Below are 18,514 nucleotides of genomic sequence, written 5' to 3'. Positions count from 1 at the left end.
TTTTTTTGTAATTTCAGTTGTTTTTCCTGCAGGTATATATAAGTGTACCACATTTGTATGCTGCCCAACAAGGTCAGAGTAGGGCACTAGATACTCTGGAACTGGAGTTCAGGTGACTGTGAGATGCCATGTGGATGCTGGGATTGAACCCAGATCCTTTGGGAGAGCAGCCAGTGCTTTTAACTACTGGGCCATTTCTTCCACTCTGACATTCATTGTCTTTGATGACCTTGACAGTTTTTGAGGAGTTATGCCAAAACTTTTATAGAATGCTTCTTTATTGCATTTATATTACTTTTTTCTCATGACTATAGTGGGGTGATGGGACTTAGGAAGATCACAGAAGGGAAGAACCATCTTTATTATACCATGTAAGGCACAGTGAGAAATGCATTGTTTTTATCGTAGTAGTCAAGCAGAAGCATATTTTAAAATGTGTTCTCTGAAAGGTAGAAGCATCAGCATTTTTTTTGTAAAACTTTTTACGTTTTGTGTATCAGAAGTTTTGCTTACAAGTATACATGTGACCACACACATACCTGAGGTTGCATGTTCCCAGGGAGGCCAGAAGAGGTATCAACTCCCCTGTAACTGGAGTACCAGATGGTACCATGTGTGTACTAGGAAGTAGACCTAGGTCCTCTCCAAGAGCATCCAGTGCTTTAACCACTGAGATACCTTTGCAGCCCCCATGGTAATATTAAGAAAACAAAGCAAATGCAGTTAACTTGGTGCTTAAGAAAGACTTCAGATTTAACCTTAGGAAAATGCTTTTTCAGGATTTTGTTTTATTTAAGAATAAGAAAGTACACAAGGATGTGTTGGTTGGTTTAAATGAGAATGACCCTCATGGGTTCATACGTTTGAATACTTGGCTTACTGTTGGTGGAACTGTTGGGAAGGATTAGGAGGTGTGTCCTTGTTGGAGGAGGTGTGTCACTGGGAATGGGCTTTGAGGTTTCAAAGACTTGCACCATCCCAGTTAGTTCTGTCTTATGCTTGTGGATCAAGATGTGAGCTCTCAGCTGTTCCTACTGGCATGCTTTTGCCATCATGAACTCTCAATGAAATCATAAGCCCAATTAAACACTTTCTTTTATTAGATGTCTCAGTCACAGTGTTTTATCACAGCAATAGAAAAGCAACTAAGACAAAAGTCACACACACACACACCTCAAGTGTCTCATTGTATTCAGTTTCCTCTATGGCTGAAGTACCAAGGTGGTGGGGGCTAACGTATCTCCATATTGTCCTCTGTGTATATCCCTGAATAAACATGGAGAAGGTCAATAGAGAGTGAATGAAAAATACCAAAGGACATCTCAACAAGTGAGCCAGACTTTCTTCCAGGGATTTCCATCTTTCTCCTCATGTAGCTTGGGTCCTTTGCAGCAGTACAAGGAAAAGAGTCATTTGGAGTGAGAGATAAAAGCTGATTTTTACAAAGTAAATCAAGAGATTTCAGAGAAGTCAAAGTTGAGGAAAATTTTGACATCATACCCTTGTAACTTGTGACATTTTATGTATAAACTACTATCTTGTATCCAGGGAGTAATTTCTGATGTTATGAGAATACAAACTGGTATACTCATAGCACCTTTACTGAGATAATTCACATACAGTTCCCTTGTTTCTGATGGACAACGAACACACTTAGATTTTCCACTAGAATGGGATGTTGTAAATAATATAAATCTTTTTAAAGCAGAAAGCCTCCTTATAGTATGGTTTATATGTACTACAGAAATCAATTTCTTTTTATTAATAATATACATGATTGAATAATTGCCTTTTTAATATAATTTTTTATTTAAATTAGAAACAAGCTTGCTTCACATATCAATCCCAGCTCCCTCTCCCTCCTCTCCTCCCTTGCCCCTCCACCAGGGCCCAGCCCCCCACCCAAGCCCCACATTCTTCCCCAGAGAGGGTGAGGCCCTCCATGGGGGATTTCCAGAGTCTGTCATTTCATCCAGGGTAGATCCTAGGCCCTCTCCCATGTGTCCAGGCTGAGTGAGCATCCCTCCATGTGGAATGGGCTCCTAAAGGTCATTTGTATGCCATGGTAAATATTGATCTACTACCCAAGGCCTCCCTTTTAAGATATTTAATTTCCACAGAATATATGTAGAACTAACCTGAGTTTTTTGTTTTGTTTTTACTCAGGGTTTCTCTGTATTGTTTTGGAGGCTATCGGTCCAGCCCGGCCTCGAACTCACAGAGATCCGCCTGCCTCTGCCTCCCGAGTGCTGGGATTAAAGGCGTGTGCCACCACCACCCGGCTGAACTAACCTGAGTTTTAAAACAGCTGTCTTCTTACTTATTTATCTTGTGGTACATAGGCTGGAGCCAGGAGCCTCTGCATGCTAGGCATGAGCTCTATCCATGAGTTCTATTCCCCAGACTGTAGTTAACTATGTTTTTATAATATCCTGCTTTAAGAAAGGCAGTCAGAGGCTTGTGTTCCTCTAGAAGTTTAAATAGGATTATACAACTCCCATCTGCTTCTTTGGTGTTGACACGGTTATTTTTATCTTATTAATAAGTGAAGGAGTGAGGTTGTTTGAGGTTTTGAAACCTAACTTCATAAGCTCTGGGACACAGCCAAGAGCGTAGTCAAAACTTTACAACAGGCTTCCTTTTCTGACCTGATTATAGATGGAAATCATTCTCATGGTTGTACTTCATTATTTCTGGTGATTATTAGGTTTTAGCAGTGATAACATCCTTTCTCCTTAACTCATGATTAGAAACAAACAAGAAATAAAATCAGGAGTCAGACAGAAAAAAAACAAACAGCTTTATTACTGATAAAACTAGCTGTGAAGGCTGAGGTCTTTTTGAATCGTAAGGTTTGCTCAAATACAAGGAGACAGTGGCTTAATGTTGTAAGCTTCCCACTTACAAGTACAGAGGCAACAGGTCAGGACTAGCAGCATCTTTTACAGCACCACATATCTTATTTATTTGCTGTGCATGACCCTTTCCCAACTCCAGCCATCAAGTATAAATTCTGGGTTCCAAGGAGAAATACGAGATGATACCCAAACATTCATCATTTCTGCTTGTATCCTGCCAATTTGAACATAGCCATTTACCCACAACTAACTATAAAAGCAAGTATTCTGGAGAAAGGGTGCAGCTGGACATTTATAGTCTAGGCTGTATTCTTGGGTCAGATTTAGGCAGCCTGGTAGAGGCAAGGCTGGGCAACCCCTAGTCTTTCTTACAGGAATACACAAGCTGCTGACTACAAGGTACACTTCCCTTGAGGGTAGGTCATTTTCGGGAGAGAAACCAGGACGTAGATAAATCACTTAATGCTTGCTTGATTCTCTCTGGTTTCAGTTTTCAGAGACGCTGGCTGACAGGCGTCTTAACTAGTTCTTAACTGGTGTCTGGTTTTTCTGAGGAGCAGTATAGTGAACTGTCATAGGGCAGGAAGGTGGCACATGATGGGGCACCACAGTGACAAGGCTTTCTTAGTTGTCCATGGTCTATCCTTTCTTTCTCTTTACTGCTTACTTGATTAAGGAATCTTCCTGAATAGTCATAAGAGAGTTCTTCTCCTGGCAAAATATCTTTGGCTGCAAAAAGTGCCAGCTTAGGCACCATTGAGTCAATTCGGACAGGAATCATCAACAGGTTTGGTTCGCAAGAATGATTCAGGAATCTTCCAATATTTCCTATGTAGGTAGGGTCGACAAAAGTTTCCATGACCTGTCCATTATAAATGTGCTCCCTGATGGCGATGATGTAATTTGGGTCATGTGTTGTTTGTAGATGAATTCTTCTCTGTACTTCAGAGAATCCTAAAATCTCCCCAGCATACTCACAGACGAATTTTCCCTTGGGTATAGATTCCAAGGTCTGTAGTCCCCAGCCCTTCTTACCCGTTTGGAACACCTGGAGACGGAACTGTAGACCATTCTGGACCACCCTGTTTCTGCAGTGCTCACCACACTGGCAGAGGACATTGCACTCAAAAACTGGTTTGGCATAGTTTGCTTCCAAGCCTATGTCTCTGAGGCACAGATTGTCATCATAGTTATTCTCATGGCGGAGACAGGAGCACGTGCCAGGGAGACATGGAGTTTTGACGCAAGCACACCCAGGAAAGGTTATTTGTGTGGGGTCGATGTCTGTTCCAGGCCCAGCTACATGATCAGGAGTATACTGCAAAAGCAAGAAATGCTGGTTAGAGTGGCATTTGTGTATTTCATATGAAGTAATATAGGCACAGCTTTCAGTGTGGACATTTCCTAATTCTAGCATAGAAAAACTATGACAGAACAAACTCGCAAAAACACAACACATCGAAACATGACCCAAGAATATCCTCCTGCTTAAAGAAATTAGTTTTTAAAAGATTTACTTTGATTTTTACTTACATGAATGTGTGTCTGTATGTGTTATATGTGTGCTGGTCCCCATGGAGGTCAGAAGAAGACATAGGATCCTCTGGAGCTGATGTTACAGGAGGTTATGAACTACCCAACAGGAGTGCTAGGAACCAAACCCCGATGCTTTGCAAAAACAGCAAGATCCCTGAACCACAGAGACCTCCTCCAGTCCAAAAAACTAACTTCCAACACTTTAAAGTTTTGTGGTCTTCCAGGAATAAAAATAACAATAGAATTTTTTTTCTATAATCAGGAATTGAAATCTTTGAAACTTGTTTTGTTTCCTTAAAAAGTTTTGGATCTCAGGAACTGAAACTATGGTTGATTCCTTGAGAATTGCATTTGTGTATACGATCAACCGTGATCCTAACCCACCCTGTCCCACCCTCCACATTCTCCTCTCAGCTTCCTGTCTTCTTTTTTACTAGCCCACTCAGTGCTGCCCATGTGTGCACGGATGTGGGGCCGTCTCCTGGGATGTGGGTAACCTGTCAGTAGTCACCCCAGAGAATGAGTCTCCTCCTGTCATCAGCTGTCACCTGCTAACAGCCCCTAAGTTAGGGGAGTTCCTCAAGAGTTACTTCCTCATCTGGGCTGGAATTTTGGCTGGTTTGATCTTGTGTAAGTCTCCACAGCTAACCACAGCTTCTGTGAATTTGTGAGGACACTAGCCACATCAGGTCAGAAGATAGCATTTCACAGCACTCCTCCATACCCTCTAGCTATACTCCTCCCCATCCTCCAGCTCTGCTCCTCCCCATCATCCAGCTATACTCCTCCCCAATATCCAGCTCTGCTCCTCCTAATCCTCCAGCTCTGCTCCTCCCCATCCTCCAGCTCTACTCGCCATCCTCCAGCTCTGCTCCTCCCCACCCTCCAGCTCTACTCCTCCCCATCCTCCAGCTCTACTCCCCATCCTCCAGCTCTGCTCCTTCCAACCTTCAGCTCTGCTCCTCCCCATCCTCCAGCTCTGCTCCTCCCCATCCTCCAGCTCTGCTCCTCCCCATCCTCCAGCTCTGCTCCTTCCAACCTTCAGCTCTGCTCCTTCCAACCTTCAGCTCTGCTCCTCCTCAACCTCCAGCTCTACTCCTCTCCATCCTCCAGCTCTACTCCTCCCCACCCTCCAGCTCTGCTCCTCCCCATCCTCCAGCTCTACTCCCCATCCTCCAGCTCTGCTCCTCCCCATCCTCCAGCTCTACTCCCCATCCTCCAGCTCTGCTCCTCCTCACCCTCCAGCTCTGCTCCTCCCCATCCTCCAGCTCTACTCCCCATCCTCCAGCACTGCTCCTCCCCATCCTCCAGCTCTGCTCCTCCCCATCCTCCAGCTCTACTCCTCCCCATCCTCCAGCTGTGCTCCTCCCCATCCTCCAGCTGTGCTCCTCCCCACCTCAGCTCTTACACCTTCCCTGCCTCCTCTTCTGTGATGTTCCCTGAGCTTGGGCGGGAGTGGGAGGATTGATAAAGATAATCCATTTAGGGCCGAGCCCTCAATCATTTATCCTCGGCACTCTGACGAAAGCTACTGAATTTGATGCCTGCATGAAGTTCAATATTTTATCCTCATCTTTTTTCCCCTTTAGCTTTACCTGCTAATATATATACATACTATATTCATTATGAGTCATTCTAGGTTTTTTCTGGGGTTAAAATCATAAATGTCAAATCAATCACAGAAATAATTCTAAAATGGAATTTATTAAATAGGTATCAATATATAAATTATAGATGTATCTGACACATGTAGAGAAATTCTGTTCTTATTAAATGACAAAGGGATCAACTGTAACATTTCTTGGTGTTTTAAATGTACCTACTTTTTCAAAACAGTATGTTTATAAAATATGAAAAAGTCTCAAATCTAAAATCTTTGCGGAAAACCTGCTGTCTTAATTATTTCCTTATAGGTGTTAAGAAGCACAATTTTAAACCCTGAAGCTTAAAGTATCTCTTAGGACTGGGGACATGGCTCCGTTCATAGACTGCTTGCCCTACACACACAACTATCTGACTCTAATCCCCCAGAAGAGTCTGATGTGGCAGCATGCACCCACCAGGCTAGCCCTGCAGATGTGGAGGCTCCAAGATCCCCAGGACTCACTGGCCAGCCAGTCTAGCTGATCAGTGAGCTCCAGGTTCAGTAAGAGACCCTGCCTCAAAGAAACAGTGGAGAGCAAGTGAGGACGACTCACAATGTCAACCTCTTGGCTCTATAGGCACTATACATACGGCACCCACACAGGCATGCACATGTGTACACACACACACACTCTTAAGAACCTAACAAACTTTATGTATAGAAAAATTGTTGCTTACTTGGAACTTTATTTATAGCCTCCTCTTTCCCAAAAGGACTTAATTAGGTTGTTTTGAAAAGGTACAGTCATTAACAAAAGACAAGCATGAGGTGTGCAGTGGCTTGGGTAAATACCCAAAGGCCTATTTGTTCAAGGCTCATTCCTTAGTCTGTGGCTCTACTGGGAGGTGGTGTGACCTTTAAGAGGTGGAGCGTGGTAGGAGACAGTCTGTTTATTGGGCACAGACTTCATAGAGAATATTTGGATCCAGTATTTTCCTGTGTTTATTCTGCTTCGCGGCTGCCATGAACAATTTCCTGTACTACATACTTCCACCTTGATGATCAGCCTTAGCAAAAGGCCAAGAGACAGGGCCAATCAAGGCTGGACTGAAACCTACAAAGTACGATCCCCAGAAACCACTTCCTTATATGTATAGTGTGTGGGGTGGTAGTGGGGGTAAGACAGTGTCTGGCTGTCTTGAAACTTCTGATAATCCTTCTGTCTCAGCCTCTAAAGTGCTTGGATTACCATGCCCAACAACTTTTCAACTTTTTTTTTGGTTTTGTTTTGTTTTTCGAGACAGGGTTTCTCTGTATTGTTTTGGAGGCTGTCCTGGAACTCACTCTGTAGACCAGATTGGCTTTGAACTCACAAAGATCCGCCTGCCTCTGCCTCCTGAGTGCTGGGATTAAAGGCATGTGCCACCAACCTTTCAACTTTTTAAGCTGATTATCGAAGGTGTTTTGTTACAATGGCAGAAAGCCGACTAATCCAGGGTAAAGGAAACCTGTCCAGTGAGCTTAGACATGTAAAGTATGAAGCAGAAACAGACTAAACAATTAGCTTCATTCAGAATCAGTCAGTTCAAAGACAGTGTATGATTAGACACAAGTCTTGCACTGTCTGTAAGGAACAATCTCACTATATCAGAAGCAATATTGACTTTTCTAGTACAAATACAAGAAAGAAATTTCATTAACGTGTCCTTCCACATCACTCTTTTGTAGGGGCCAGTTCTTGGGGACTGTTTGTATTCTGACCCTTAGTAAAGTGGAATGTCACTGTGTCAATGGAGTTTAGTAAGAGTGGTTCTGTAAGGTGCCACCAACTGCATGGCTTTCCATTTGGGGTAAGGATTTTACAGGATCTGGAGGGATGCGGGATTGCCCATCTCTGGTCCCTTGTTAACAGGGTGTCTCCTGGGCCCATCTTTAGAAAGGCATTGAACAGCATGTAGTGACACTCTCTGGGGAGGCTTGGTGGAGCTGTGTGTTTAAGTGCAGAAGTCTATACTTTAAAAAGCACAGAGCTGGAGGAGGGTTGGCATTTCTGTTGAAAGATTAAGAAGGTGAAGAGTGGGAGTCTAGGGTGGGGGGCAGGCCAGCCTTCTGCTTCGACAGTGTTTCGGGGGTGGGGAGTTAACCAGCTTCTGCTTTGCATTTGTCTTACCACTTTAGCTGTGTAGGAATGTCCTCCAGGGATGGAGGAACGCTCAAAAAAAAAAAAAATGCCCTGTCCATCAAATGCAATGAGTGCTGTCTTATCCAGAACTCACTTTTAGCTTTTTAAAGATTCAACATTGAAATGTAAATGGTTATTGAGGCGTTTCAAGAAGCAGCTGTAAAATGAAGATTATGTGATCTCCTTGTGAAACTTTTCATGAAGAGTATTTTTAAACTGGTTTGTTCCTCAAGGAGCATATCCTTTTAAAGTACAGTACTAAGTCACTGAACTATAAAATGATTCTTTTCCAGCACAGATGACTCCTTTTAAAATAAGTCTGACTTACTGCAGTTTTCTAACCAGGAAAGTATTTCCCATCCTAAAAATTAGTTCCGGTTGATATTTTCTACTTAAAAATAAAAAATTGAGACTACTTTATTATATTTTACTTAATTTTGTTGTGTTGAAGATTTCACATTGAGCATCACACATGATGGGTAAGTGCTTTTCTGTTGAGCTACTGCCTCAGTTCATAATTTATTATGAAATATTCTTTTATATATTTTTCTATAATGTGCAAGGGATGTTCTGGATTTGATCCATAGCATTGACACAGAGATACAGGGGGCTGGAGAGATGGCTAAGAAGTTAAGAGCACTGGCTGTTCTTCCAGAGATAGAGATACAGAGACAGACACAGAGATAGATAGAAGAATATATTTTATATATAAACACATAAAAATTCTAAAGTTATACAGTCTGGCAATTTTAGCTCCTTCACACTTGGGTCACAAATGGCAGCAAATTCCAACTGAGCTTCAGATATCTTTGAACAGACAATACAGACTTCACGGTAAATTTCCAGTTTGGCAGGAAGTGTCTCTACCCATTGAGCCATTTTACCAGCCCAGAATAATATATGTATGAAATCATTGACCCTGATATCAGTGGTGATTATAAATCATTTTAACTTCATCTTCATTTTTCTACTCCATAAAAGGTTAGAAAAATACTTTAGAAGAAAAGTATTTTACTGATTTAAAAAATAACTATAGTGAAGAATAATCTTTTAAGGTAAGGAGATAGCCCAATGGTAGAGTTTACATAGCATGTAAAAGGAACTAGATTGGAGGCTCCATATTAAAAAACCAAAAAACCAAAAACCCTAAACCTCTTTTTTTGGTTTTTTGAGACAGGGTTTCTCTGTATTGCTTTGGAGGTTGCCCTGGAACTCACTCTGTAGACCAGGCTGGCCTCGAACTCACAGAGATCCGCCTGCCTCTGCCTCCCGAGTGCTGGGATTAAAGTTGTGTGCCACCAACACCCGGCTACCCCCAATCCTTTTAAAACCCATGTCTAGTATATTATCATGTGATTATCAGTCTTTTCAGAGATAATTTGAGGTCATCAATCATTAGGCTTTCTACTCCAAAGCTTAAATTCAGCAAAATGTTAAACTTTGATGCTGAGATGTGTGTTGCAAACTGGGTGGAGCCACTTGAGCTTAACTGAAATGGATCCAGTTTATTACAATGTCTGTCTGTACCCTATTTCCTGTTACAAACCTGTGGACCAAATTCATTCACAAGGTTACTTAAACCCGAAGGCTGCTTATGCCTACAGGAAAACAGGGCTTTCATCACAGCAGATGGGCTTTCCCCCTAGCTCCTCCCAGAAGTCTCTCCACTTTTGATGCAGAGGTTTGGATGAGGGTTCCAGATGGTTCCAGAAGCTGACCCGGCTAAGCAGAACATCACTAATCTTCTTAAGTGTTTGGTTTGGGATTGGGGGTACAGCGCAGTTGGCGGAGTACTGGTTCAGTACAGGTTCCATTCTCAGTACCACACACTCCACAGTGGAGGCACATGGGCTTGTGGTGCCCAGCATGCCACAGATGGAAGCAAGGGGGCAGAAGATCAAGGTTATCCTTGAATTTGGCCTCAGATAGTTCCTGATCATCCTAGGCTATGAGACCCCCACCTCCAAAAACAGAAACACAACCGAGAACAAGAACAACTAAAGAGAACCAGGAAGCATTTACTCTACAAACAGGAAGCATAGTAGAGAGAATTTACTAGACATCATTAGAGTCTTAATACAGACAGTTCTATGGTAGCCACGTCTGGCCATTTCCAGTATGTGAGGCAATTCTTTCCCTCTGTTGCTTGAGCCAGTTTGAAGGATATTTATGTTTCATGCAATCAAGGAAGTTCTGGCTAGCACAGTAGGGTGAAAGCTGGGGATGGTGATAGGAAATGACTAGAAAATGTAGTCAGAGATGTAAATGAACAAAGAACCAACAGGCTTCCAACTGGGTTTAAGATATTGGAACAAACTATGCAGTAGTTCAGGCAGAAAAACTTGCAACTGTGGCCAGGAACACAAGGCCAAGTCACCAGTGCTTCTCAGTGTAGAATGCAGACTGTCTGGAGACATACACAGCCAGGATCACATTACCGTGGTGACTTGTGGCAAACGATTTGCTAAGCTGTAGATACAATAACGACAAGGAAAATACTCATATCCGGGGTGGTTATTACAAACTCCTAGGGAGATAATGCTACTAAGGGCCTAGAACTTGCTTTAAAAATATTGCTGGGCGTTCGTGGTGCACGCCTTTAATCCCAGCACTCGGGAGGCAGAGGCAGGCAGATCTCTGTGAGTTTGAGGCCAGGCTGGACCGACAGCCTCCAAAACAATACAGAGAAACCCTGTCTCGAAAAACCAAAAAAAAAAAAAAAAAAACAAAAAAACCTATTACTTTCCCTTTACTATCTATTCTTCCTATTTCACTTATAAAAGAAAAGAAATAATCTAAATGATTACAGTTGGGACTGGCATGTAAATTTAAGAAAAACTAAACAGACATTGTAGTAGGTGGTGAAACAAAAATCTTCCTAGCTGCAAACATATCCAAGCAAATATCTGCTCTATGAAATACTTTCCTAATCTTGGTGACTTACTCATTTTGAGTGAGGACAGTAAGAGCTGACCTGGCCCAGACTTCCTTCACTTATCAACAAACACTGCCTTACTGTCTTATGCACATACTCACATACTGGGAGTTGGAATCAGCAGAACACAAAGGACAAGAAGGGAACTTTTACCCTTCTTGCATTGTCATATGCAAGAGCTAGAAATAAATGCAAAATGATCAGTGTGAAATGATTCCCTATAAAGCACATCCTGGGTAGAGATTCCAATTTTTTTCCACAAAGATACTTGAGAAAAAAATTATAAATAGTAATTATCCAGGAAGCCAAAACAGAAACAGCATATAGCATGTTAAAAAATAAATATACTATCTCGGCTCCTCTTGTTCATGATGACTTTTATTTCTTCCTTCTCTGAATTATGAACTGGCTAGCATGAACTGACCTGAATGTTGAACTGTGTTCAATGGGTAGTCGTCATCTTTCAAACCCATGGGTCCAAAGAAAGGCATGAATTCTGGGGTGTGTCCCGAATGTCCCTCTCATCTGTTATTCTAGACATACAGCAGACTCCGTTTGTTCTGACAGCTTCGCTGCAGCTCTTGACAGCCATCAACTGCAAGTTGGGACTGTTCTGATTTAACATTCTGTATCAGAGCCCCAGAAACTCAAGTCCAAGTTTGTATAGTACTAGGATTTTAAACAAGAGCATGGCCCTTAAGGAAGTTTCCTGAATCCCAAGGAATACCTAAGGAAGCACTGTGCAAACCTTCCTTCCTTTTTTGGTTGTACTGAAACCCAGCTACAAGAATCCTTGGACTTGGCCTCCAGCGTCATCAGTTTGTTTTCGCTTCTAACAGCTATTAGGAGACTGTGAGCCAGATGATTCTGGTCAAGGCGCAATTGAGATCTTAAAAATAACGTTTGAGGTTGATCTGAGGGACCTGACAAATGATTAAACCTGACTTAGCTTGAGAAAACCAATTAGTTTATTTTCTCCTTGGCTTTCAACCCTGAGGTCGTTATGATATGCTGGCTTCTAATGTGAACATTTGAATGTTCCCTTTTCTCTTTCCACAACACTCCAAAGCAAAGCAGACATAAAGTTATTTTTACCTTGAGTTTTCATGCCTTAATGGTTGTGTGGGCCCATGAAGGCAGAGCTTGCAGCAAGTAAGCTGTTTTGATTTTTTGTAAGATTCCTTTTATGTATGTGGAATACAAGGAAAAAATAGCTGAAGGTGAGATGGAGTGGAGGTCAGTGGTAGAGCATTTCCATAGCACATGAAGAATTCTACCTGCATCCCTAGGGTCTTTACACGCACATCCTACACCACTAGTACCACTAGACAACATGGGCAACCGTGAGGCTTGTCCTATGCTGTCAAGAATGCCTCCCAAAAAGACCTATATTCTATACACCCTTCCATCTTTTGAAACTCTTGTGAATTTGCCTATTTGACAAACCCTGGGTGGTAGACTTCCTTGAAATTCAACTCTCTATTGCAATTTTCCCCTGACCACCCATTATCAACTAGCCAATCATGTCAGATTGTGAGGCTGGGTTGTCACCAATGGCATGAGACACAGGTTAAGTGACATCCCCCCCCCACCATGTGCTTACACAGCTGATGTGGGACATTGTGTGTCCTTCTGTAGCAGTGAAATTGCCTGATTACCTGGCTGAGCTACTTCCACTTTATTCAGTATCTCATTTTGCCACACCAGGAATATCTTTTTACAACAGTGTCTCCTGACTTTCATGTATGCCTTCAATGGTTGGTCTAAGGATCAATCATATGACTTCTTCTCTCTTCCCTCTTCCTTTTAAAAATAGACAGGTACTTATTTTAATCTGAAAACTATAATTAGTACATCAAACCCCCTGAGTTTATGGACACTAATGACTGTGAGGATCCTAAAGAAGATACTTATATAAAACCTTTTAAACTTTTGATGGTTCAGAGAATCAAACCCAGGAACCTGAGCACAAAGCACTCTGCCACTGAGCTACATTCCTAGCAACATTTTTTTTTTTTGGAGATAGGGTCTTGATATGTAGCCTAAGAATAGCCTTACATGTGTGGTTCTGTAAGAGGAATAAATAAAAGCCCCAGAGACTAATATGGACCCCAGCATATTACAGGCATTCAGTGGTTTGATGAATAAAGAAAAACATATAGGTGGTCTTACCAGACATTCTGTAATGTTTGATCTTGAACAAACTTTAAGGTCTCATTGGCACATATAATATTATCTACTTGTGTTATTAACAATAAACTGCCAATGCAAATGCAGACATGTATTATTGTCCACAAATCATAATTTGTGAGAACAATACTATTTCTCACATTAAAATCTTGTTTTGCCTTTTGAAATCTGCTATGGAAGTTATTGTCCCATTTGCTGCTCACAAAAAACCTAGAAGGAAGGAAGAGACAGCCTCAATTTGTACTGACAATAGATGAGAGAAAGGTATACTATTTTAAATCATTTTCACTTTGAAAACAAAAAGCTCAGGCTTTGTGGAGTAGCTTGAATGGCTAAACCATTATCTAAGTCTAACATCCAAGGGCAAAGCTCTTTCATCAGAATCTTCGGGTATTCCCAATTTCTTAGGCAACTTTTAGGTCACAGTTGGAGGGGTTGAAGGTTAAAGCAAGGGCTTTGAGGCAGTAACACTAGTGGACATTTATTGAGTTCTTCCAGAGAACTAGAAACAGTAATCCTTAAAGCAGCTGTATAGCGAGATACTATTACTTAAACTCAACACAGAAGGTGTCCAAGGCTTTTCCAAAGTTAACTTACATTTGCCCAAGACCTCTCAGCATGAAGGAGACCTCAGCTAAGTTTGACTCTAAGGGCTGAGATTCATAACCAGGTCATTCTTACATGAAAGACAGTTGAGACCAGACAGGGAACTGATTTGCTCTGATACCTCAATAAGTTCTGAGTACAAGACCAGAGAAAATGCTCTTTCTGAAAAGTCACCCCTCTGCCACACACACTATAGGGAGCTGTCATTTCACAAGAATAAGGTAAAATCCTTGTTAAGGTCTTATTACAAGTTCATAGAAAAATATTAAATTCTGTTCATTTAAGAACCTTCCCTTCAAGCCAATGGCTATTCTTTTTTCAAGAGAGAAAAAGAACATGAAAATGGGTAGACAAGGAGGGAGGTGGGCAAGGAGTTAGATAAACTACTTATATTGTATGCTATTCTCAAAGAATAAGTAAATACCAAACAAAAAAGTCAAGAGGACTGCAGCTTCAGTAAACAACCTTGATGACATTCATTGGGTCTCTGTCTCTCTCTGTCTGTCTCTCTGTCTGTCTCTGTCTCTCTGTCTCTCTGACACACACACAGTTGAAGGCGGCGCTAGCCAGGAAGATGAAGGATTACTAGGAGTGGGACAGGGACAAAAGGGGAAAGGAGTGGTGGTCACGCACATGATCAAAACACATTATGTGCTGCTATGAGAATGCCATCATGAAACTCACTGTTATGTATACTTAATATTTGATAATGCACATTTTAAAACGCCATAATACAACCAAATACCCCGTATGCTGTTAGTATTTAAAAAACAAAAATATTAGGGGAAGAAAAGGAAGCCTGTGGCTACAGTCAGTCTGACAACTATTACCACGTGGGGGAGCTGCGCGTCTACCTTTCTCGGCTCTTAGGAAAGGTGCCTTAGCGCCCCCTTGGGTTGTGTGCATCCCTGAAATCCAGCCCCACAAGGAAGGGCTCAGCCCCGCCCCCGAGGTTGTGAGCAGCCCTTTAGCCCCGCCCCAACATAGAAGGCCGAGGCCTCGCCTACTGGAGCTCTGAGCAGCTTTCTAGCTCCTCCCCTGGAGGCGGGGGTTAAGCCTCTATCTCCGCCCTTACATGGAAGGGCGCAGGCTCCGACTGGGGTAACTAAAAGCCGCCCTCGGGTCAACCCCTATAGTGCTTTGGATGCTCTCCTGGATGGAGTGCTGGCCCCGCCCCGGGGGAGAGAGGAAATAGAAGCTGTTCTAGCTCCACCCCCACAAAAAAAGCACTGGCCCCGCCTCCAGGCGGAGAGGAGAGGCTGTAGCTCCACCCCCATATGAAAACGCACTGGCCCCGCCTCCAGGCGGAGAGGAGATGCTGTAGATCCACCCCATATGAAAAAGCGCTGGCCCCGCCTCCCCTGTAGCTCCACCCCCATATGAAAACGCACGGGCCCCGCCTCCCTAGTCCCACCTCTACCTGGAAAGGCTTAGGCCTGGGCCCCGCCCCCAGAGGCCATACTCTCACGGGAAAGTTCTCCAGGCCACGCGCTACATCTGGCTCTATCAGGGCGGCAGATTGCTCCTCAGCTGCTGCTACTCCAAAGGAACGCTTCTCGACAGCTTCCGCCGACATTTACAGTCTCACTCCTCCTACTGGCCTGACCGGCTAGGGCCTCCGGGAGGATGCTGGGAGTTGTGGATTCCGCGGCCCCACTTTCTCATGGGAGTTGTAGTTTTCGTTCCTCACAAGCAGCAGGTGAGGGCGATTGCTGCCTCAGCACTGAGGGGATGCTTTGATCTGGATCCCACTGTTTTGAGACCCATACAAGCCAGAGAACCTGAAATGTTTGTTTTTCTGGGGAACCTTGCAAAGCATGGTCAACGTATTGAGGGTTTAGTAGACGTTTGGAGAGGCACCTCCTAAGCTGAATAAGAAAATAGATAGCAGCATATCGACTGTTGTAGAACCGCGGAGAAGTTGGATGACTGGTGACAGATTTTGTGTTAGGGTCCTCTCCTTGTAAGCTTACTTTCTTCTCGCCCAATCATGGGGAAAAAATGCAGTTCTGAGTAGAGTAGAGATAGCCCCCAGTTTCTGAATCTGGTGGAATATTTTAACGTAGCCAAACACTTCCATATTATATACATATATGTTATATAAAACAGGACCTTAAGTGGAAGAGTGGGGGTTTCTTCTTCAAGTTTCAGAGGAAGAAGGGAGTAGTTGATGAGTAGTCTTTATATGTGCTTGCAGGTAGGCTCTTTCTGAGTTATCTATAAGGGTAACTGAATTACTCCAGTTTCTGGAATTATTACCGTTCAATATATATGGAGGAGCTTTGCAAAATGAATGTTCCTGGGTTTTTCATCTTGGTGTCTTGGAGAACAAAATTGCAAATGTGTGTGTGTGTGTAAATGAATACATACTTATTTATATATATTTGATTAGTTTGTTTTGAGACAGGGTCTTAGTATGTCACCCAGTCTGGCCTCGAACTTTCCATCCTCTTGAATATTGGGACTGTCTGCACGAGTCACTGCATCTAAATATCTCACTTGGCCTTATTTTCAATCCTGAACTAGGCAACATTTCAACGTATAAAATAGAATAAGCATTTTGGTTTTCTGAGCATAGCATTGATTTCATAGGAAGAGAAGGGATGGGAAAATAAAAGCAATGAGCAAAAGAAGACTGCTCCTTTCAAAGCTACTTTATCCTTGTAAGGTCTGGCAGTAATATGGATCAATAGGCAAATAACTGATTAGTTAGCATCAGAGCAGTGTTTGTGTGTTAAGATTAAGACAGAAGAGTTTTCTTATTCTGGGAAAATTGTTATCTCTGTAATCTTTTAGTTCCCTGAAAGATCAGATAAACAGCTTATTTTCTGCTTGGTGACAAGTGACTCTATCTTAATTTTTCATCTGCTTTGTTCTGTTCTAGTGTAAAACTTAATACAAAGCAGCCTTATATAGACACACACATATATGTATTATGTATGTACACATATATACATGTACATGTATACACATATGTATATGTATGTGTATGTTGGTGGCCATACATGTGTGCGTGTGTCTGTGTGTATACATATACAGTGTGTGAAGGCTGTGTATGGAAAACCAAAGTTGACAATGGCTGTTTTCCTTGATCACCACTTTATTTGCTGAGTCAGGGTTCTTTGCTGAACCTAGAGCTCCTGGATTCCAGGCTAATCTAGCTAGCCAGTTTGTGTGGTGGAGGTAGGGGAGTACCCTTCTCTGCCTTGTGTGTCAAGTGCTTTATCCACTGACCGATCTTCCCAGACTCTTACCTCCTGTAATTTGTATTTAAAATGCTCTTTTGTCAGTCACCTAGCCCTACTCTCTAAAGTGTGGGAATCACTCAGGATTCTGTGGGGTTTGTCTCCTTTTTCAACTTCCCTGGACTCATAAGTTATCTTTATTTTGAGACAGGATCTCAATTTGTTGCCCAGGTTAGTCTTCAACATGTAGCCAGGACAAGTGCATGACCTTCCTCCACAAACATGGTTCAGATATGAAGTCTAGGATGACATCTCCAATCCCGATGTTATGAATATTGGATGCTTATACTTTCTGTCTTACAGGCTCCTCAAGATTAAAATGACTGGAGCTGAATTATTCTTCATCAAGCTTTGTTTTATTGATAATCTAACATGGTATACAAACAACAAACAGAAAAGTTTCCTTAAATTCCTTCCATTCCCTAGGCTTGTATAATAAGAAGTTAATAGTGACTGATTCTTGGTTCTATCTCCAGTATTTTACTTCTTAACCTAGTTCTAATTTTAAGCAGAAATAACAATAATTAGATACCTGTCTTCAAAATGTAGCAATGTTAGAAAGAACAAGTGGGAGTGTAGAGAACAGTATAGTTTTTTAAAAAATGACTTTAATTGTTTAATCTGGGAATGAGAACCTAGGATTTTTTCTTTTTCTTTTTGTTGTTTGTATTTATTTCTTTTCCCCAAAAACCATATTTTTTTTATTTAAATTAGAAACAAGCTTGCTTCACATGTCAATCCCAGCTCCCTCTCCTTCCCCTCCTCCCTTGCCCCCTCCACACCAGGTCCCCTAGCCCTGCACCCAATACCCACTTCATTCCCCAGGGCGGGTGAGGCCCTCCATGGGGGATTTCCAGAGTCTGTCATTTCATTCCGGGCAGGGCCTAGGCCCTCCCACAGGAATCCAGGCTGAGAGAGCATCCCTCATTGTGGGATGGGTACCCAAAGTCCATTTGTGTGCCAGGGATAAATAATGATCTACTACCCAAGGCCCTACAGAGTGCCTAGGCCTCCTCACTGACACCCACATTCATGGATCAGTCCTATGCTGGCCTCTCAGCCATCTGTCTGGGGTTCAAGAGCTAACCCTTGTTCTAGTCAGCTGTTTCTGTGGGTTAAACCAGCCCAGTCTTGACCCCTTTGCTCATCAGTCCTCCCTCTCTGTCACTGGGTTCTAGGACTTCAGTTCAGAGTTCAGCTGTGGGTGTCTGCCTCTGCTTCCATCAGTCATTGGGTGGAAGCTCTGTTTCCCAGACTCTCTGGCAGTTGGTATTGTAGGCTGGCACTCCCCTGATCTATGTCTAAAATACATATATGAGTGAGTACATACCATGTTAGTCTTTTTGTGACTGGGTTACCTCACTCAGGATAGTTTCT

The 18,514-nt window shown here is 42.5% G+C and overlaps 1 protein-coding gene across 1 annotated transcript; it reads right to left on the bottom strand.

The window, feature by feature from the left end:
• Positions 1-2,783: 2,783 nt before the first annotated feature.
• LOC101833651 (histone-lysine N-methyltransferase SETMAR) lies at positions 2,784-15,511 on the bottom strand. Its single transcript, XM_005065986.4, has 2 exons — positions 15,313-15,511; positions 2,784-4,176 (listed from the first exon to the last, which is right to left on the bottom strand). The coding sequence occupies exons 1-2, from the start codon at positions 15,466-15,468 to the stop codon at positions 3,388-3,390; spliced, it is 945 nt and encodes a 314-aa protein (XP_005066043.1). The 5' UTR covers positions 15,469-15,511; the 3' UTR covers positions 2,784-3,387.
• Positions 15,512-18,514: the final 3,003 nt, after the last annotated feature.

This window comes from Mesocricetus auratus, unplaced genomic scaffold (assembly GCF_017639785.1).
Source record: "Mesocricetus auratus isolate SY011 unplaced genomic scaffold, BCM_Maur_2.0 Super-Scaffold_100676, whole genome shotgun sequence".
NCBI lineage: Eukaryota > Metazoa > Chordata > Mammalia > Rodentia > Cricetidae > Mesocricetus > Mesocricetus auratus.
This window is presented reverse-complemented; position numbering and strand designations above follow the sequence as displayed.